The sequence below is a fragment of the Trachypithecus francoisi genome, unplaced genomic scaffold, assembly GCF_009764315.1.
Source record: "Trachypithecus francoisi isolate TF-2019V2 unplaced genomic scaffold, Tfra_2.0 Contig01440, whole genome shotgun sequence".
Classification (NCBI taxonomy): Eukaryota; Metazoa; Chordata; class Mammalia; order Primates; family Cercopithecidae; genus Trachypithecus; species Trachypithecus francoisi.
This window is the reverse complement of record NW_022681431.1, coordinates 12,932,267-12,947,049: the sequence shown is the minus strand read 5'-3', so window position 1 is coordinate 12,947,049 and position 14,783 is coordinate 12,932,267. Positions and strand designations below refer to the sequence as shown.

Sequence of the window (14,783 nt, the reverse complement as noted above, 5' to 3'; positions counted from 1 at the left end):
GTGCGGGGCATGTTTTTCCCTTTTGCACTGCACCTGGGAAAAGTCATTTCACAAAAGACCTGCCAGAACACCAGGAGTGTCTGGGGGTGTGGGGTGAAGAGGCCGGCCGCTCAGGAAATGGTTTCCCTCCCTTACCTCCCACAGCGGGAGAACATGGGTCGGCAGCTGCTAACACACTGTTGCCCATCTGGAAAAGAAATGAGTTTCTTCCCTCCTCCTAATGGCCTGGGAGACCACCATCAGGTTTCTTACCCGTAGGAAAGAAGGAAAGCCCTGTCCATAGTATCCAACAGCAAAGTACTCAGGCTGAGGCCTCATTGCCTTAATGATGTTCTCATAAAACGAGGCCCTTTTTTTCTGGAAAACAAAACAAAACATTCCAAGGGGAGGTTATAAGGACACAGTTAGGGGGAGAAAAAAGTCAGACCTTGTTTTGTTGTTTCCCATGAGCAGAGCAATGAAAGGTCTTTGAAAAACACCCTATGGGCAGAAAAGGGTTATCCTGTTCTCAGATCACAGGTTTTGGACCTGGGCTCCATGAATGGACATTGGAGGGCTGTGACTCCCTGAGGGTGTATGCAGAAGTGTGTGCACGTTTGAATTCTTCTGCATAACGCGGCACCGTGCAACTTTTTCAGCAGTTTCTCAAAGTGGGCTCAGGACCTATAAAAGGTTAAAAAGTGCATTCTGAGATTCACAGAAGGTGGCTGCACTTAACCAGACGCCCATGGGAGAAGATAAAGGACCTTCCAAGGCCAGGCGCAGAGGCCCATGCCTATAATACTTGCATGTTGGGAGGCGGAGGTGGGAGGATTGCCTGAGGCTAGGAGTTTGAGCCCAGCCTGGGCAAAATAGTGAGATCCGATCTCTACAAAAAATTTAAAAATTAGCCAGCAGCTGAGGCAGGAAGATGTCTTGAGCCCAGGAGTTCAAGGCTGCAGTAAGCTATGACTGCAACATTGCACTCCAGCCTGGGTGACAGAGTGAGACCCTGTTGTGAAAAAATAATAATAATAAAGAACATTTTTAAAAAGAAGGACCGTGCAGTTCATGCAGTGGTTTGGATGAAAGTGTCTGGTAAGTTGTAAGTACCCAGAAGGTGGTGGTGATGCTCTGTTTTTCAGTATGTGCTACCACCTCTATCTTTAATTCTTCACAAGATGAGAGGCTTCCCAGCTTTGGCTCACAAGGTCGGCCTTAAAGTAAGCAAAAGCGCCAGCCAGATGTGGGTAGCTGTGAACAATGACCTGAACCCCTTTCCCCCACAATAGTTAGCATGCCATTACTCTTCTATCTAGGTGACGGTCTCATCAAAATACTATTTTCTTAGACCGGTAGGTAACATGTTACATTACTAATATTTCAGCTCAGTTCAGTTGATGAAATTATTATTATTTTTTGAGACAGGGTCTCACTCTGGTGCCCAGGCTGGAGTGCAGTAGCATCATTACAGCTCACTGTAGCCTTGACCTCCCAGGCTCCGGTGATCCTCCCACTTCAGCCTCCCAAAAGTAGCTGAGACTAGAGGAACATGCCACCACGCCCAGCTAATTTTTTGTATTTTTTGTAGAGATGGTGTCTTACTATGTTGCTCAGACTGGTCTGGAAGTCCTGGGCTCAAGCAATCCATCTACCTTGGCCTCCCAAAGTTCTGGGATTACAGGCATGAGCCACCGGGCCCAGTCCAGTTCATGAAATTAATACATGAGTTTTTTGCATGTGAAGCCAGGGGCTGGTATAGTACACCGGTAGACTTTTTACAAAGTGATCTTGACACCCAGCTGCTCAAATAAATGATCATTTCATGACTACGGGTGACCTGATCTTTTCTAACTCCTTTACTAAAAATTATTAAATTTAATATTGTGGTTGCCTAGCATTGGGTATTCAGAATGGTGGCCGCCTATCATTGAGCATTCAGAATGGTGGCTGCCTTCTGTTGGGCATTCAGAAGACTGGCTGTCTACCACTGGGCATTCGGAACGGTGGCTGCCTCCACTGGGCATTCGGAATGGTGGCTGCCTAACACTGGGCATTCATTTTTGTTTTGCTTTACTGATGTCTGGGAATATGGAAGGTCCACATAAAGAAAAACGGCTTCAGGAAGAATGAGAGAGCTGCAGACAAAGATCTGGAGGGATGTGGAAGCTGAGTCACTATTATCTGAAACTCGATATTCCACCACACTGTCGAGGCAACCCCACTCCGCTTCCAGAGATGTCCTGAACCTTCTCTGAAGGATACTTTGTAGAAATATTGATGAGAACCTTTGGACTTGGAATCTTTTTCCATTCTCATTTCAAGCAAAGTTGACTTTTCCATTGTAAAAAAACACCATTCATCCTGACTTTCAACTTACAGAAACATTTTCATGAGCACTAATTTTAGCATCCCTGTCAGAGGCCTAACATATTTTGACCCAGACTCACCAGGAGGTTGCCAAGGCCCTCGTAGTCAAATACTTTGCTTTCGTAAGTCTCAGCCAACTCTTTGCTCAGTTTGATGGCCTTCTCCCACATCTTCAGAAAAAGGAAAGTAGGGTTAAAAGTGGAGAACAAGGCAGTCATTGATCCGGTGGCAGAAGCCACTGGCGAGTCACTGGAAATGAGCAGGTGGTCCGGGGGATTGAGTCTCGGTAGATATTCCTCACTCGCTTTACCCTTTGGATCAATGAAACCTTCATTTCCTGACATCATAGATAGTGTGTATTGGCAGCTTTGCCAGGGGCATCTACTGTAGTTCTGTTTGCAAGGACATTAAGAATAAGTACCATGTGTCCCCCAAAAAAGCAATAACGCGTTTAACAGGCAAAGCACCCACAGCACTTGAAAGTAGAGAGGAGGCGGTGCCAGCCTAGGTTTGGAGAGCATGCAGGTCTTGTTCGAGAGGGAAAGGAAGCTTCCATGGTTCTTTGGTTCTGAAATGTGTGTGTGTGTGTGTGTGTGTGTGTGTGTGTAGGGGTGTGTGTGTGTTTGTATGTGTGTACAGGTGTGTGTACGGGAGTGTGTAGATGTAGTTATGTTGTTTGTGGAGATGGAAAAAGGCTAACAGTACTGTTGTGTGGAATTTGGCAAACTGTGTTTCCATGCAGGGCACTGATTTCCCTACTTAGTGGATGAGTTTTAGGAAATGCCTCCGAGCATGTATAAAGATGTAAGTTACAGGCTAACGCACGTCCTCAGTGTCTGAGGCTAGCAGCCCAGATTGAGCCTTCTAATCCCTTTGGTATCTCATGAGCTGTCTCTTAGACGGATACTATTCAACTCGCAGCATCCGGACATCTCCTGCTTCATTCCTGTTCACAAGGTGCTATGTTCCATCGTTTCTGGCTGCTGAAGGAATGTGTGCAGAGTCCATAAGCCATTGTGAAACACTTCAAAATTAAATCTTTTAAAATCACTGTTTGCAAAATTTGTCCCCCTCTGAAATCTCACAATTCAAGCATACACAAGGGAAGAATAAAGAGTAGCTGTAAGTTTCTGTTGTATATTAAATCACGTATCTGGTCTTGGTCCTGAGTTCCAGTGAGGGAGCTCCTAAAGCCTTAGAATTTCTCAAGTAATAAAAGTGTCTTTGTTGTTCCTGGTGTCCCCACCCCAGGATCACACCCAAATCTATGCTAATGAGGTGACTCATGGCAGTCTCCTAGTCTCAGGATGGGGTCTGCCATGCCAGAAGTACTAACCATGTGACTAGAAGGTGAGGACTGTGAGCCACCTGATATCAGCCTGACCTCCAGGCAAAAAAAGGAGGCTGAAGGTCAAGTTCATCATGTAGTTAATGATTCATTCAATCCTGCCTGTATAACGAAACCCCACAGTGGCTCACGCCTATAATCTCAGCACCTTGGGAGGCCAAGGCAGGAGGAACACCGGAGCCCAGGAGTTCTAGGTTCTAAACCAGGCTGGACAACTGGTGAGACCCTATATCTACCAAAAAAAAAAAAAAAAAAGAAAGAAAGAAACCCCAACAAAAACTCTGTACACCCATGGCTTGGGTGAGCTTCCTGACTGAGGAACACACTGATTTGCTGGGAAGGTGTCCCAAGTTCGCAGGGGGAAGACACAGAAACCTCGTGCTTTGGAACCTCTCCCAGACTGTTCCCTACGGGTCCTCTCATTTGGCTGGCCTCAGTTTACATCCTTCCTGATGAAACTGGAATCGTTAAATACAGCACTTCACTGTGTTCTGTTGGTTGTTCTAGCAGACTATGAAACCTGAGGGGGCAGTGGAAGCCCCCCAGATGTATAGCCAGTTGCCCAGAACTATGAATGGACTGGGGAACCCCAAACTTGCAGATGGCATCTGAAGTGGGGGCAGTCTAGTTGGAGATGGTGCCCTGAACCTGGGTGGTCGGTGCTAACTCCAGGCGGTGAGCATCAGAACCATACTGCGATACTGTGGTCATTTTCCTCTTTCCCCTGGTACAAAAACAATCCAATACTCACTTTGCCTTTGTCAAAATATGATATGATTTCTTGATACAGCTTCTCTTTAAGCTCTTGCTGGGTATAAACATAGTAACTGTCCCTCTGAAGTAAATGAGGCACACAGGGCTTGTCAGACCACTGAAAAGGAAGAAAAGCAACACATGGTTAATACAACAAATATTCAGCCCTCTAATATCAAGAAAATAGTGTATATATATTTGACTCATTGATTTTGCATTTTAGGTTATGTATTAAACACAAAAGTTACATATACACACATGTACACATGCCAGCTCCAAAACAATTATCATGCCAAATGGATAAGCACCCACAGCATTTCCCTAAAATGCCAGCGACAAAGCAAGGTCGCTAACCGACATGACTATCGCTGTACTGGGGCATCATTAACTCAGTCAGATAGAAGGAACAAATTAGGAGTCTAAAAATGAATAGGAAGAGGTAAAACTATCACCATTTCCAAACATTATGGCTGTATTCCTCACAAGGCAAGGCAGTTGACTAAGAAACTGCGACACACAGTAAGAGAAATAAGTTACGCAGCAGGAAAACCAATTAATATACTTGGAATAAAACAGATTTCAGATACATGGAGACTAAATATACAGAAGATAATAGAAGAATGGGACCAAACAAAAATAAGTCCAAAAAGAACATTTCTAAGAGTGAACATTACAAGGAATATGCAAGACTTATATGCAGAAAACTTTCACACACCATTGAAGGGCACAAACACAGACTCGAACAAATGGAAAGTCATACCATGCTTTTGGATAAGAAAATTCTATTTCATTAACATGTAAATTCTCACTAAATTAATTTTTAAATTTCATCTTTCCAAAGTCCATATGGAAAAATAAACAAAAAGGAATAGGTAGGAAAACTCTGAAAAAGAAGAGCAATCAAGAGTAACTACCAGGTCATAAAACACACTATCAAGAATTAATAATTAATACAGTATGGTACTTGTACATGAACAGACAGAGACCCACGTAAAAGCATATACAATCTAGAAAAAGATTCCCTGCCCCCAAAATAAGAATTTAGTAATAAAGATGGGATCTTATATCAATAAGCAAAATGTGAACTATACTTAACAGCATCTCTATTGAACAGCAATCTGGGGGGGAAAAGCTGCATTCATATCTCATACCTTATACCAGGATAGGAGAGTTTAACTTACTGAGTTGCTCAAATGAAGAGACCTACAGTTACAGACACTCAGGATTTCTTTGTGATCATCCAATGGCAAAATCTACAGTCAACAAGCCTCACTTTCTCACTCAGCTATACACAGTAAGTTTTTTTTTTTTTTTTTTTTTTTGGAGACAGAGTCTTGCTCTATCACCCAGGCTGGAATACAGTGGTGCCATCTCAGCATACTGGAAACCTCCGCCTTGTAGTTCAAGCAATTCTCCTGCCTCAGCCTCCTAAGTAGCTGGGACTACAGGCATGCACCACTACACCCTGCTAAGTTTTTGTATTTTTAGTAGAGACGGGGTTTCACCATGTTAGCCAGGCTGGTCTCGAACTCCTGACCTCAAGTGATCTGCTGGCCTCAGCTTCCCAAAGACCTGGGATTACAGGCGTGAGCCACCATGCCTAGCCCATTATACAATAAGCTTTTTAATGCCCTAACCTTAAATATGAATTGTGAATTTCCTTTGGGAAGTGATGAAGCATAGGAATCCTGTTTTTAATTCATATCTTAGGACAAGGCACTTATATTACTTTAGTATAAAATAAAAAATAAAATTGAAAGGATATTAATAACTGAAAACAAGACTGGAGAGAGAGACACCCAACAGGAGGCTGCTGTAGTGCTCAAGATGTGACATGCTGATGGGATGGACCAAGGTGCTGGCCAGGGATATAAAGAAAAGTGGATTGGCCAGCATGATGGCTCACACTTGTAATCCTAGTACTCTGGGAGGCTGAAGTGGGAGGATTGCTTGAGCCCAGGAGTTCAAGACCAGCCTGGGCAACATAGCAAGATCTCTTTAAAAAAAAAAAAAAAAAAAAAAAAGGAAAAAGAAAAGTGGATAGGTTAGGGCATTTTCTGAACAGAGGGGCCACATTTCTTGCTTTTGGAGAACATGGGAAGTGGTGAGTAAAAGAAAGAAATCGAAGATGGCTATGCGGTTGCCTGAGTAACTAAATGGATAGGAATGTTATTAGTAACATAGTAATAAAATGAGGTAGGATGGGTTGGGGAGGAGCAAAGAGTGAGAAATAAAGCTTCCTGTTACTGCCTTGTTCAGTTTGAGCTGCGTATTAGCCAATCAAAGTTTATATGTAAATCCAAAGTTAGAGGAGCTGCTCAGGGCCAGAAATAATTACTTGGGACTCACAGCATATAGATGTATTTATATCTAAGCCACAACATACATTTATTTAGGGAGAGAATAAAAATAGCAGAGTACTTCTATGGTACTATATTCACTTATAACTCATCTTTCTGTGGTTTTCTGCAGTTTTACAATTTTTTTAATGTATTCATCAATGTGTGTTTTATTGCTTTAATTAGTGTCAATTACCAAAGGTTCATAAGTCATGCTCTGCTTTCTAAAGACTTTTAAATAAAAGATAACTGACATTTTCCCATACTTGATGTACAAATTAGTTGTGCCTATTTAGAAAGAATTTTTAAAAACTTATATAAAAGGATATCCCTGGAATAAGGTTCTTTCCCATCAAAATCATGAGATGTATAGAATTTAGTCTGAAAGGACAGTATACTCCAGCCTGTTGCAACAAGCTCTCTGAGCCATTCACCTGCAGAAGCTCAGCGTGCAAGAGAAGGGTGTAGGCAGCTTCTGTGTAGTTCTCACAGTCTCGGTGCAAATCTCGAAGCTTGTACAGATATCTGGCAAGAAGGGGAGAAAGGAAGCATTTTGTCACTCGAGAGTTTTGTAGGTTTTTTTAGTTTTGTTTTGAGACAGGGTCTTGCTGTGTTGGCCAGGCTGGAGTGTGCAGTGGTCCAATCATGGCTGACTGCAGCCTTGAGCTCCAGGGCTCAAGTGATCCACCCACCTCAGCCCCCTGGGTAGCTGGCATGTGCCACCAGGCCCGGCTAATTTTCGTTGTGTTTTGTAGAGACAGGGTTTTTCCATGCTGCCCAGGCTCGAGTTGATCTAGTGTTCAGCTCATTCCATAACCAGACCCCAGCCTGTTTCCCTGCCTGACTCCCCCTTCCCCACTACTGTGCAGAAGCAATTCCTTCCTCTGGAGCCAAGGAGTCGGTTCCTCCTCATTTCTTTAATACACTGTGCACCTCCTGCCTCCATGTTTCTCCGACTCCATCTAGACTAGTTTCTCTTCTGTCTTTAAGGCAGTGCTGTTTAATGTTTTTAAATTTTAGGTCTTGGACCCCTCTGGGAAGCTAATGAAAGCTATAGAATCTCTTCCCAAGAACATGCATGTTGGTTATATACAAGTTTGTTTCATGTTGAGAGATTCGCAGACTTCAAGCTAAGACTCTTGCATGGGTTTTCCTGCCTCTCCCTGTACAGCCTCTCCTGCCCACCCAGGACAGAAGTTGTCTATCCCTCCCCTGATCCCTGACATGACCTCACGTAGGCACTCCTTCCTGTCATACTTATTCATGTATCCATCTAAAGACTTTGTCAGTTCAGGGTGAATGAAGCATATCGTGTACTTTTAGGGGTCTCTCAAAGCAGCGAACACGGTGTTGGGCATAGTATTTGTTCACTGAAGAAATCAACCACAAAGCCATGAAATAAATAGCAGAAGCAAGACATTTCCTTCAGCTTACCTTATGTATATGTCCTCTCTCTTCTTTTCTTTATAAAAGTTCTGCCGGAAAAAAAAAAAAAAGGATCACAGAATCCCAATATAAATCAAGAGCTATTGACAAGCTCACCACAAAAATAGCCAAACCACTATTGTTGCTTTTCAACAGTTTCACTTTTCCAAGGAGTTCACTGTTTCCCTTTAACAGATATCCCCATAAGAAAAGGCGATATTTATCCTCAGGATGCAAAGGCACAAGAATGATATAAAGGACTTTGGGAACTCAGCGGGGAAGGTTACAGGTGGGGGAGGGATAAAAGACTACATTTTGGGTACGGTGCTCGGGTGACAGGTGCTCTAAAATCTCAGAAATCACCGCTAAAGAACTTATCCGACCAGGTGCAGTGGCTCATGCCTGTAATCCCGACCCTTTGGGAGGCTGAGGCGGGTGGATCACGAGGTCAGGAGATTGAGACCATCCTGGCTAATATGGTGAAAGTCCGTCTCTACTAAAAATGCAAAAATTAGCTGGGCATGCTGGCACGTGCCTGTAATTCCAGCCTGTAATTCCTGACTCGGGTGGTTGAGTCAGGAGAATCGCTTGAACCCGGGAGGCGGAGATTGCCAGTGAGCCGAGATCACACCACTGCACTCCAGCTTGGCAACAGAGCGAGACTCCGTCTCAAAAAAAAAAACAAAAACAAAAACAAACAAACAGAAACTTATCCATGTAACCAGAAACCACCTGTACCCCCAAACCTACTGAAATAAAAATTAAAACAATCAAAAACACACCAAATTTATCCTCAGGGTCTGTGGCTGCTGATACCTGTGAGCTGAGCCAGCCATTCCAATTAGAATCAGGAAGACACCAGCTCCATAAAGGTGCCCATGGTGCCTCTGTGTTTGTGGGATCTACCTAGAGCTAAGCTATAGGGTGCAGGGGCAGCCTGGCAGTCCCCTCCCATCACCCCAGGGGCATGTCACATACCAGCACATTCACAGTGCAGCTCATACGGTTCTCCTTGCTCTCATCGTGCATGATGATGGTTCTATAGTCCAGCAGGTTCTCTAAGAGGCTGCTCACCAGGAGGGCAAAGACCTCCCCAGAGCTGGAGAGGTATTTGTGTTTCCGGCAATGTTCTAGGAGCCTAGAGGGGCAGAGGGAGAGAGAAAAGCCCAGGTTCCATGCTGTCATTTCAGCAGCACTGACCGGCACTGACCAGGGTCTCAGCAGTGGTTGGGATAGGATTTGATGACGCAGAATGTTAGCGTTAGATATTAAGTGACAGAGTTAAGCCGACACATACACCTCATGCAACACCTTCCTATCCTGTGACCTTCATTTATGCTGCACTTCTCTGTGGACTCGAGTTCCAGTTTTCTTTAGGACTCAGCTCAAGTCCTACCATCACTTAGAATCCCAGCCCACAATGTCCTTCTTGCAATGTCTGTTTTTGTTTGTGTTTTATTCAGTCAACAAACCCTTGCTCAAAAGGTTTGTGCTGTGTGAGGACTCTAATATAGTTGTATGAGACCATTTTTCCTATGTCTCTATTCTCCCTAAGGCCTGGCACTCAGGGCATCCTCTGAACATTCTGGAATGCCTCGTATGGATGCCCAGCCTAGAGGAACCTGGGAACCTAGTACACCTCCTGCAATGTGGCTCTTTAGATAAAAGTGCTAGCTTCAGATAAAAACGCAGAGTTGTAAAGAAGCAAACTGAGGCTAAACTTTCAGTCTAAATCCTGTCCCTTTGGACACATAGAGAGCCAAGTTCTGGGGCTCATTAGATTAGACAATTAAAAGAAAATCTGGGAAAAGAGGGAGAGGGAAAGAGAAAGAAATGGGTCCAAAACATTAGTCCAGATTTAGGGTTATTCTTGGGCACTGGAGACCTAGGTATCCATATTTTTTCTGAGTTAGTGAACTAGGAAGAATGAAGAAAACAAAGTAAGATCCTTATGTAAAAAAAATCAGCTGTAGGATTAAAAAAAATGTAGCATATCATGTGCAAATATTTTGTGTATATGTGCACAACTTCATTTAATTCCACAAAAGATCAGAACTGCAAAAGACATAAACTGGGAGGTTTGAAGTTCCAATGGAGAGACTTAATGGAAACAGGATAAAAACACCAACAAAAGGTCCTATCGCCATTAAAAACAAAATAAGAAAGGCTTCTAGTCCTTTAAAATACAGAGTATTTATCAACTCAATTCCATTTCTAACTATTTAGAGTGCTGGTTCCTTAGGGAATCTTTAAAAAAGAAAACAGTTGGGAGCGCTGTCCCCAAACACAGACTCTCATCCACAAAACTCCCACAAAACAGGTGAACAACGAAGTGACCCAGGCAAGCACTCAGTTGGAGATGCAGTTGGTCAATACTAGAAAAGTTCAGGGAACATGAGAAAGCAATGGTCTAGAGTAGTTACAACGCGAATGAAGGGCAGGCCTGTAAATAATAATAATAATAATAGGCCAGACGTGGTGACTCACGCCTATAATCCCAGCCCATTAGGAAGCCAAGGCTGGAGAAATGCTTGAGGCCAAGAGTTCTAGACTAGCCTGGGCAACAAAGCAAGACCCCATCTCTACAAAAATAAAAATGAAAGCCAGCTGGGCATGGTGGTGCACGCCTACAGTCCTAGCTACTAGGGAGGCTGAAGTGGGAGGATCACTTAAAGCAAAATTTTCAGGCCAGCCTTGGCAACACGGCAAGACCCTATTTCTACACAAATAAAAATAAGAAACAGCTGGGCATGGCAACATATGCCTGTAGTCCTAGTACTTGGGAGTCTGAGGTGGGAGGACTGCTTGAGCCCAGGGGTTCCAGGCTTTAGTGAGCTATCATTGTACCACTGTACTCCAGCCTGGGCAACAGAGAGAAACCCTATCTCTTAAAAACAAACAAACACCAAAAACAAATTGTAATAACAACCACCATGAACACTAGAGCAGCCAATATTTATTAGGCTTGAACTCTGCAACAGATGCCATGTTAGCATATCATCTCCTGTAATCCTCATAATGATATCAAAAAACAGATTCTATTCTTGGAGAGGGAAAAAAAATGAAGTGTTGAATAAGCAGAATCACTGGACTAAAGCCAAACTCTTTTTTTTTTTTTTTTTTTTTTGAGACGGAGTCTCGCTCTGTCGCCCAGGCTGGAGTGCAGTGGCCGGATCTCAGCTCACTGCAAGCTCCACCTCCCGGGTTCCCACCATTCTCCTGCCTCAGCCTCCCGAGTAGCTGGGACTACAGGCGCCCGCCACCTCGCCCAGCTAGTTTTTTTTTTTTTGTATTTTTTAGTAGAGACAGGGTTTCACCGTGTTAGCCAGGATGGTCTCAATCTCCTGACCTCGTGATTCGCCCGTCTCGGCCTCCCAAAGTGCTGGGATTACAGGCTTGAGCCACTGCGCCCGGCTAGCCAAACTCTTAATAGGTGGTGAAAACAGGGTTTGACGCTCAATCTCTCACTGAGGCCAACACCTATGTGTTTTTTTAATAATCACTTTTCCATTCTCCATTACTCCACATGTGCCAAGGAGGAGGATGAGGGCAAGAGGGTTATAGGTGAGTGTGGCGGTGGGGGAAGAAGGGACAGTGGTGATAATGGGAGCCCAGACAGAGGTACAGATGTGTTGAATGGGGTGGATGACAGGGCAGGAAAAAGACCAACCTGGCTGGAGACAGAACTGCTTTGGTTTTATGTCCTTTATGGGGCATAAGGTATTTTTTACATACACAGCAGACCTTGAAATATTTTTTCCTTTAAATTGTTGCTTTGCAGTTATAATCAGAAGTGCTAACACTTTTGTTGAAGTTCAAAAATTCAAACACTGGGCAAAATGCCACCACTCTGTGCACCTCCTCCTTGCCTCCATCTGCTGTGTTCTCTAGGGCCAGGCTGGCCAGGAAAATACCGGCATTTGACTCCCACCAGATAAACAATGTCAGCTGTGGACAGTATATACCCCATAACCATACTGAAGACCACAGTGGGGGTGGCCCTGGTGACTCTAAGACTACTCAATTGCTCTATCAGTGCAACAGGACCCCCGTTTTTCTCTATTACTAAATGACACCACTGACTTAAGGTTTTGTTCCTGAAATACTCACAGTTTTTCCAGAAGAATCTTGTATTGTTCGTCTCCTCTGCCCCCTTCTACCTCCTGGTCCAGCTTTGTGATCAGCTCGTTCTCAAACTGAAAGTAGACGTAGAATTTCACAGGAAAATGTTGCATCCTTAGAAGAAGACATGGCCAACCTTTCTAGACTTGGCCAACCCATTCATTGAGTTGTGAACTGTTTTCAGCACAGACAGGGAGGATCACAGAGGGACACTCATAAACTGTGCACCAAGGCTCTATTAAAATGTTCTAACACAGTCTCATGTCACTCTGTCCTTTGCATTACATTTGATTAAAAAAATATTATCCAAAACATTGCTTTCTGTTACAACTATGCATATAAAAACAGAATAATAATTTTTGCTTTTCTATTTTACTTTAGTTTCATGTCCAAGTCTCTGCAGTGAGATTGCTTTTGCAGAGGTTCATAGCTGCAAAATCATCCTTTCAGTATTAACACACTTTGTAGATAAGAAAACAGAGGCATACAGAAGACACATCAGGAAAATGATGTTCTCAAAGCTATAGAGTAATGGATTAGAACTTAATCCATTACATTGCTTTCAGCTGTACTATAATAGATAGGTTTTAAAATTCAATTCGCTACATTATTCTCTGGGCTATACTGAAACAGCCAGGATTACAATGCATGAAGTTAACTTTCTTTAATTATCTACAGACAGGGTGTTGCCTTAGGAAAGACATGTAGCAACAATATCTCTTCTAGGCTCTGGGCTGCAATGTCTGACTCCATCTCTAATTGACTTATAAAACGAAACGTAAAGTGAACTTTCAGATCAACGAGGACTTGCATTATTTAGGTTACTGCTTCTCTACATAAAAAGAAATGACTTATGAGTTGACTATATGCCCATTTACTAATACTACACGGTCTACCACTTCTTACCATATGGAAATTGCCATTTCCACTGAAATTGAACTCACACTGCATCATATCAAAGAAAATGGGGATTGTGGCTTTCCGGAGCTCTACTTCGGGGGTCAGAGTGACCTCCAGAATGGGACCCACCATGGATGGGATGAATTTGATTTTATGGGGACCTGAAATGAAAGTGAATGAAGATATTAAAAAATCATTTCACTGAAAGTAAAGTGTTACAATCTTCCTCCACAAGGCCCATAAGAAAAGAAAAGCTTTATGTGGGTAAATCAACTCAATTCAGAAGTGAGTGACTCAATATTATATTCTGATAACATGCGGATGCCAGAGTAAAAGACAGTTCATTGTCAATGAAACCCACAAATCAACTTTCACTTCCAGACACACAAATACATCTCAGGGTTATCTGGATTAAAATAAAAAAAGAATTCATCATGGGATGCTTGTCACTCAGAAGTTGTGATCAGGCCTGTTCAAGGCTAGACACTCACCCAGGTTATACCACATGTCCCGGATTCTAAAGCCGATTTCCTTTCTCATGTCCCCATATCTAGGAAGAAGATCATAAACCAGACGGAGGATTTGCAGTGGAAATGAATTGCATAAACACAATAAGAAGGAAAGTAAAAACAGTCTGTGCCCCTCTAGGTCACTCTTAAGGCCCAGCCTTAAGAGATGAGGTTCACACCTAAACGAGCCCCCAAAAGGAATGAGGCGCACAGAGGCCAGGGGACCTTGACAGCATGAAAAGCCAAACGGAAACACTAAAAAATAACTGAGAAGATGAGATTAACAAACTCACTTCAGGGAGAAGAATGAGGCACAGACAAAGCCAAACAAAACACGGCAAACACTGATGAAAAGGAAGGAGAATGAAGTATGATTATACAGTACTGTGACTGATGTCTAACAGACAGACTAAATACTTATATACTTTATAGACTGATATTTGGGTAATATACATCCATTCCAGTATGTTCTTCAAGTATTCACACTGGAAGACTCTACACCATGCACTCTCAATGGGAATGATATTGCCCACAAAGGGATAAAAATTGGTCCTTGGGAGCAAAAAATACTTTGCTGTTTTTATATATATATGTAGGCAGTTTTTGAGGGAGGAACCAGAAGTAGAAGGACACTAAATAGTTTTCCTAGATATCACAGATATCCCAACAAGGGGAACAGAACTAAAATTTCAAAGTCTTCAAATAATACATTCCTCAAGTTATTTCTTAACAACACGGTCTTTGGATTTCTAGTCTCCCAATGAAATGCAATGCTTCCCTAAATCTCTTATCACTTCTGCACATAATTCCATTTTGAGTTCCAGGCTTTGTGTGCTTTGTGAAGCACTACGAGTGACTCTTCATAGTGGTTCATGGTACTCATAGTACTTCACAAAGTACTACGCCTGCAATTTGGGGAAGCTGCCAGCAGAGGCGCAGCTGTTCTTGGGGATGGGCATGCTGACAGCCAAGGTCCATCTCTAGATACAGATTTGATAAAAAGCATGGGATGACTGATGGGAAGATGGTTGGGCCTTA

The 14,783-nt window shown here is 43.1% G+C and overlaps 1 protein-coding gene across 2 annotated transcripts in view; it reads right to left on the bottom strand.

Annotated features, from left to right (window-relative positions):
* The window catches only part of DOCK5 (dedicator of cytokinesis 5), a 241,877-nt gene that overhangs the window by 31,058 nt on the left and 196,036 nt on the right, over positions 1-14,783 (bottom strand). For both annotated transcript variants that reach the window (XM_033228969.1, XM_033228960.1), the window contains exons 32-40: positions 13,728-13,786; positions 13,243-13,397; positions 12,325-12,410; positions 9,193-9,352; positions 8,224-8,264; positions 7,224-7,314; positions 4,449-4,568; positions 2,430-2,519; positions 253-357 (exon numbers count right to left, since the gene is read on the bottom strand). In XM_033228969.1, the coding sequence (XP_033084860.1) occupies positions 253-357; positions 2,430-2,519; positions 4,449-4,568; positions 7,224-7,314; positions 8,224-8,264; positions 9,193-9,352; positions 12,325-12,410; positions 13,243-13,397; positions 13,728-13,786 (907 nt within the window). The remainder of the gene's footprint in view (positions 1-252; positions 358-2,429; positions 2,520-4,448; positions 4,569-7,223; positions 7,315-8,223; positions 8,265-9,192; positions 9,353-12,324; positions 12,411-13,242; positions 13,398-13,727; positions 13,787-14,783) is intronic.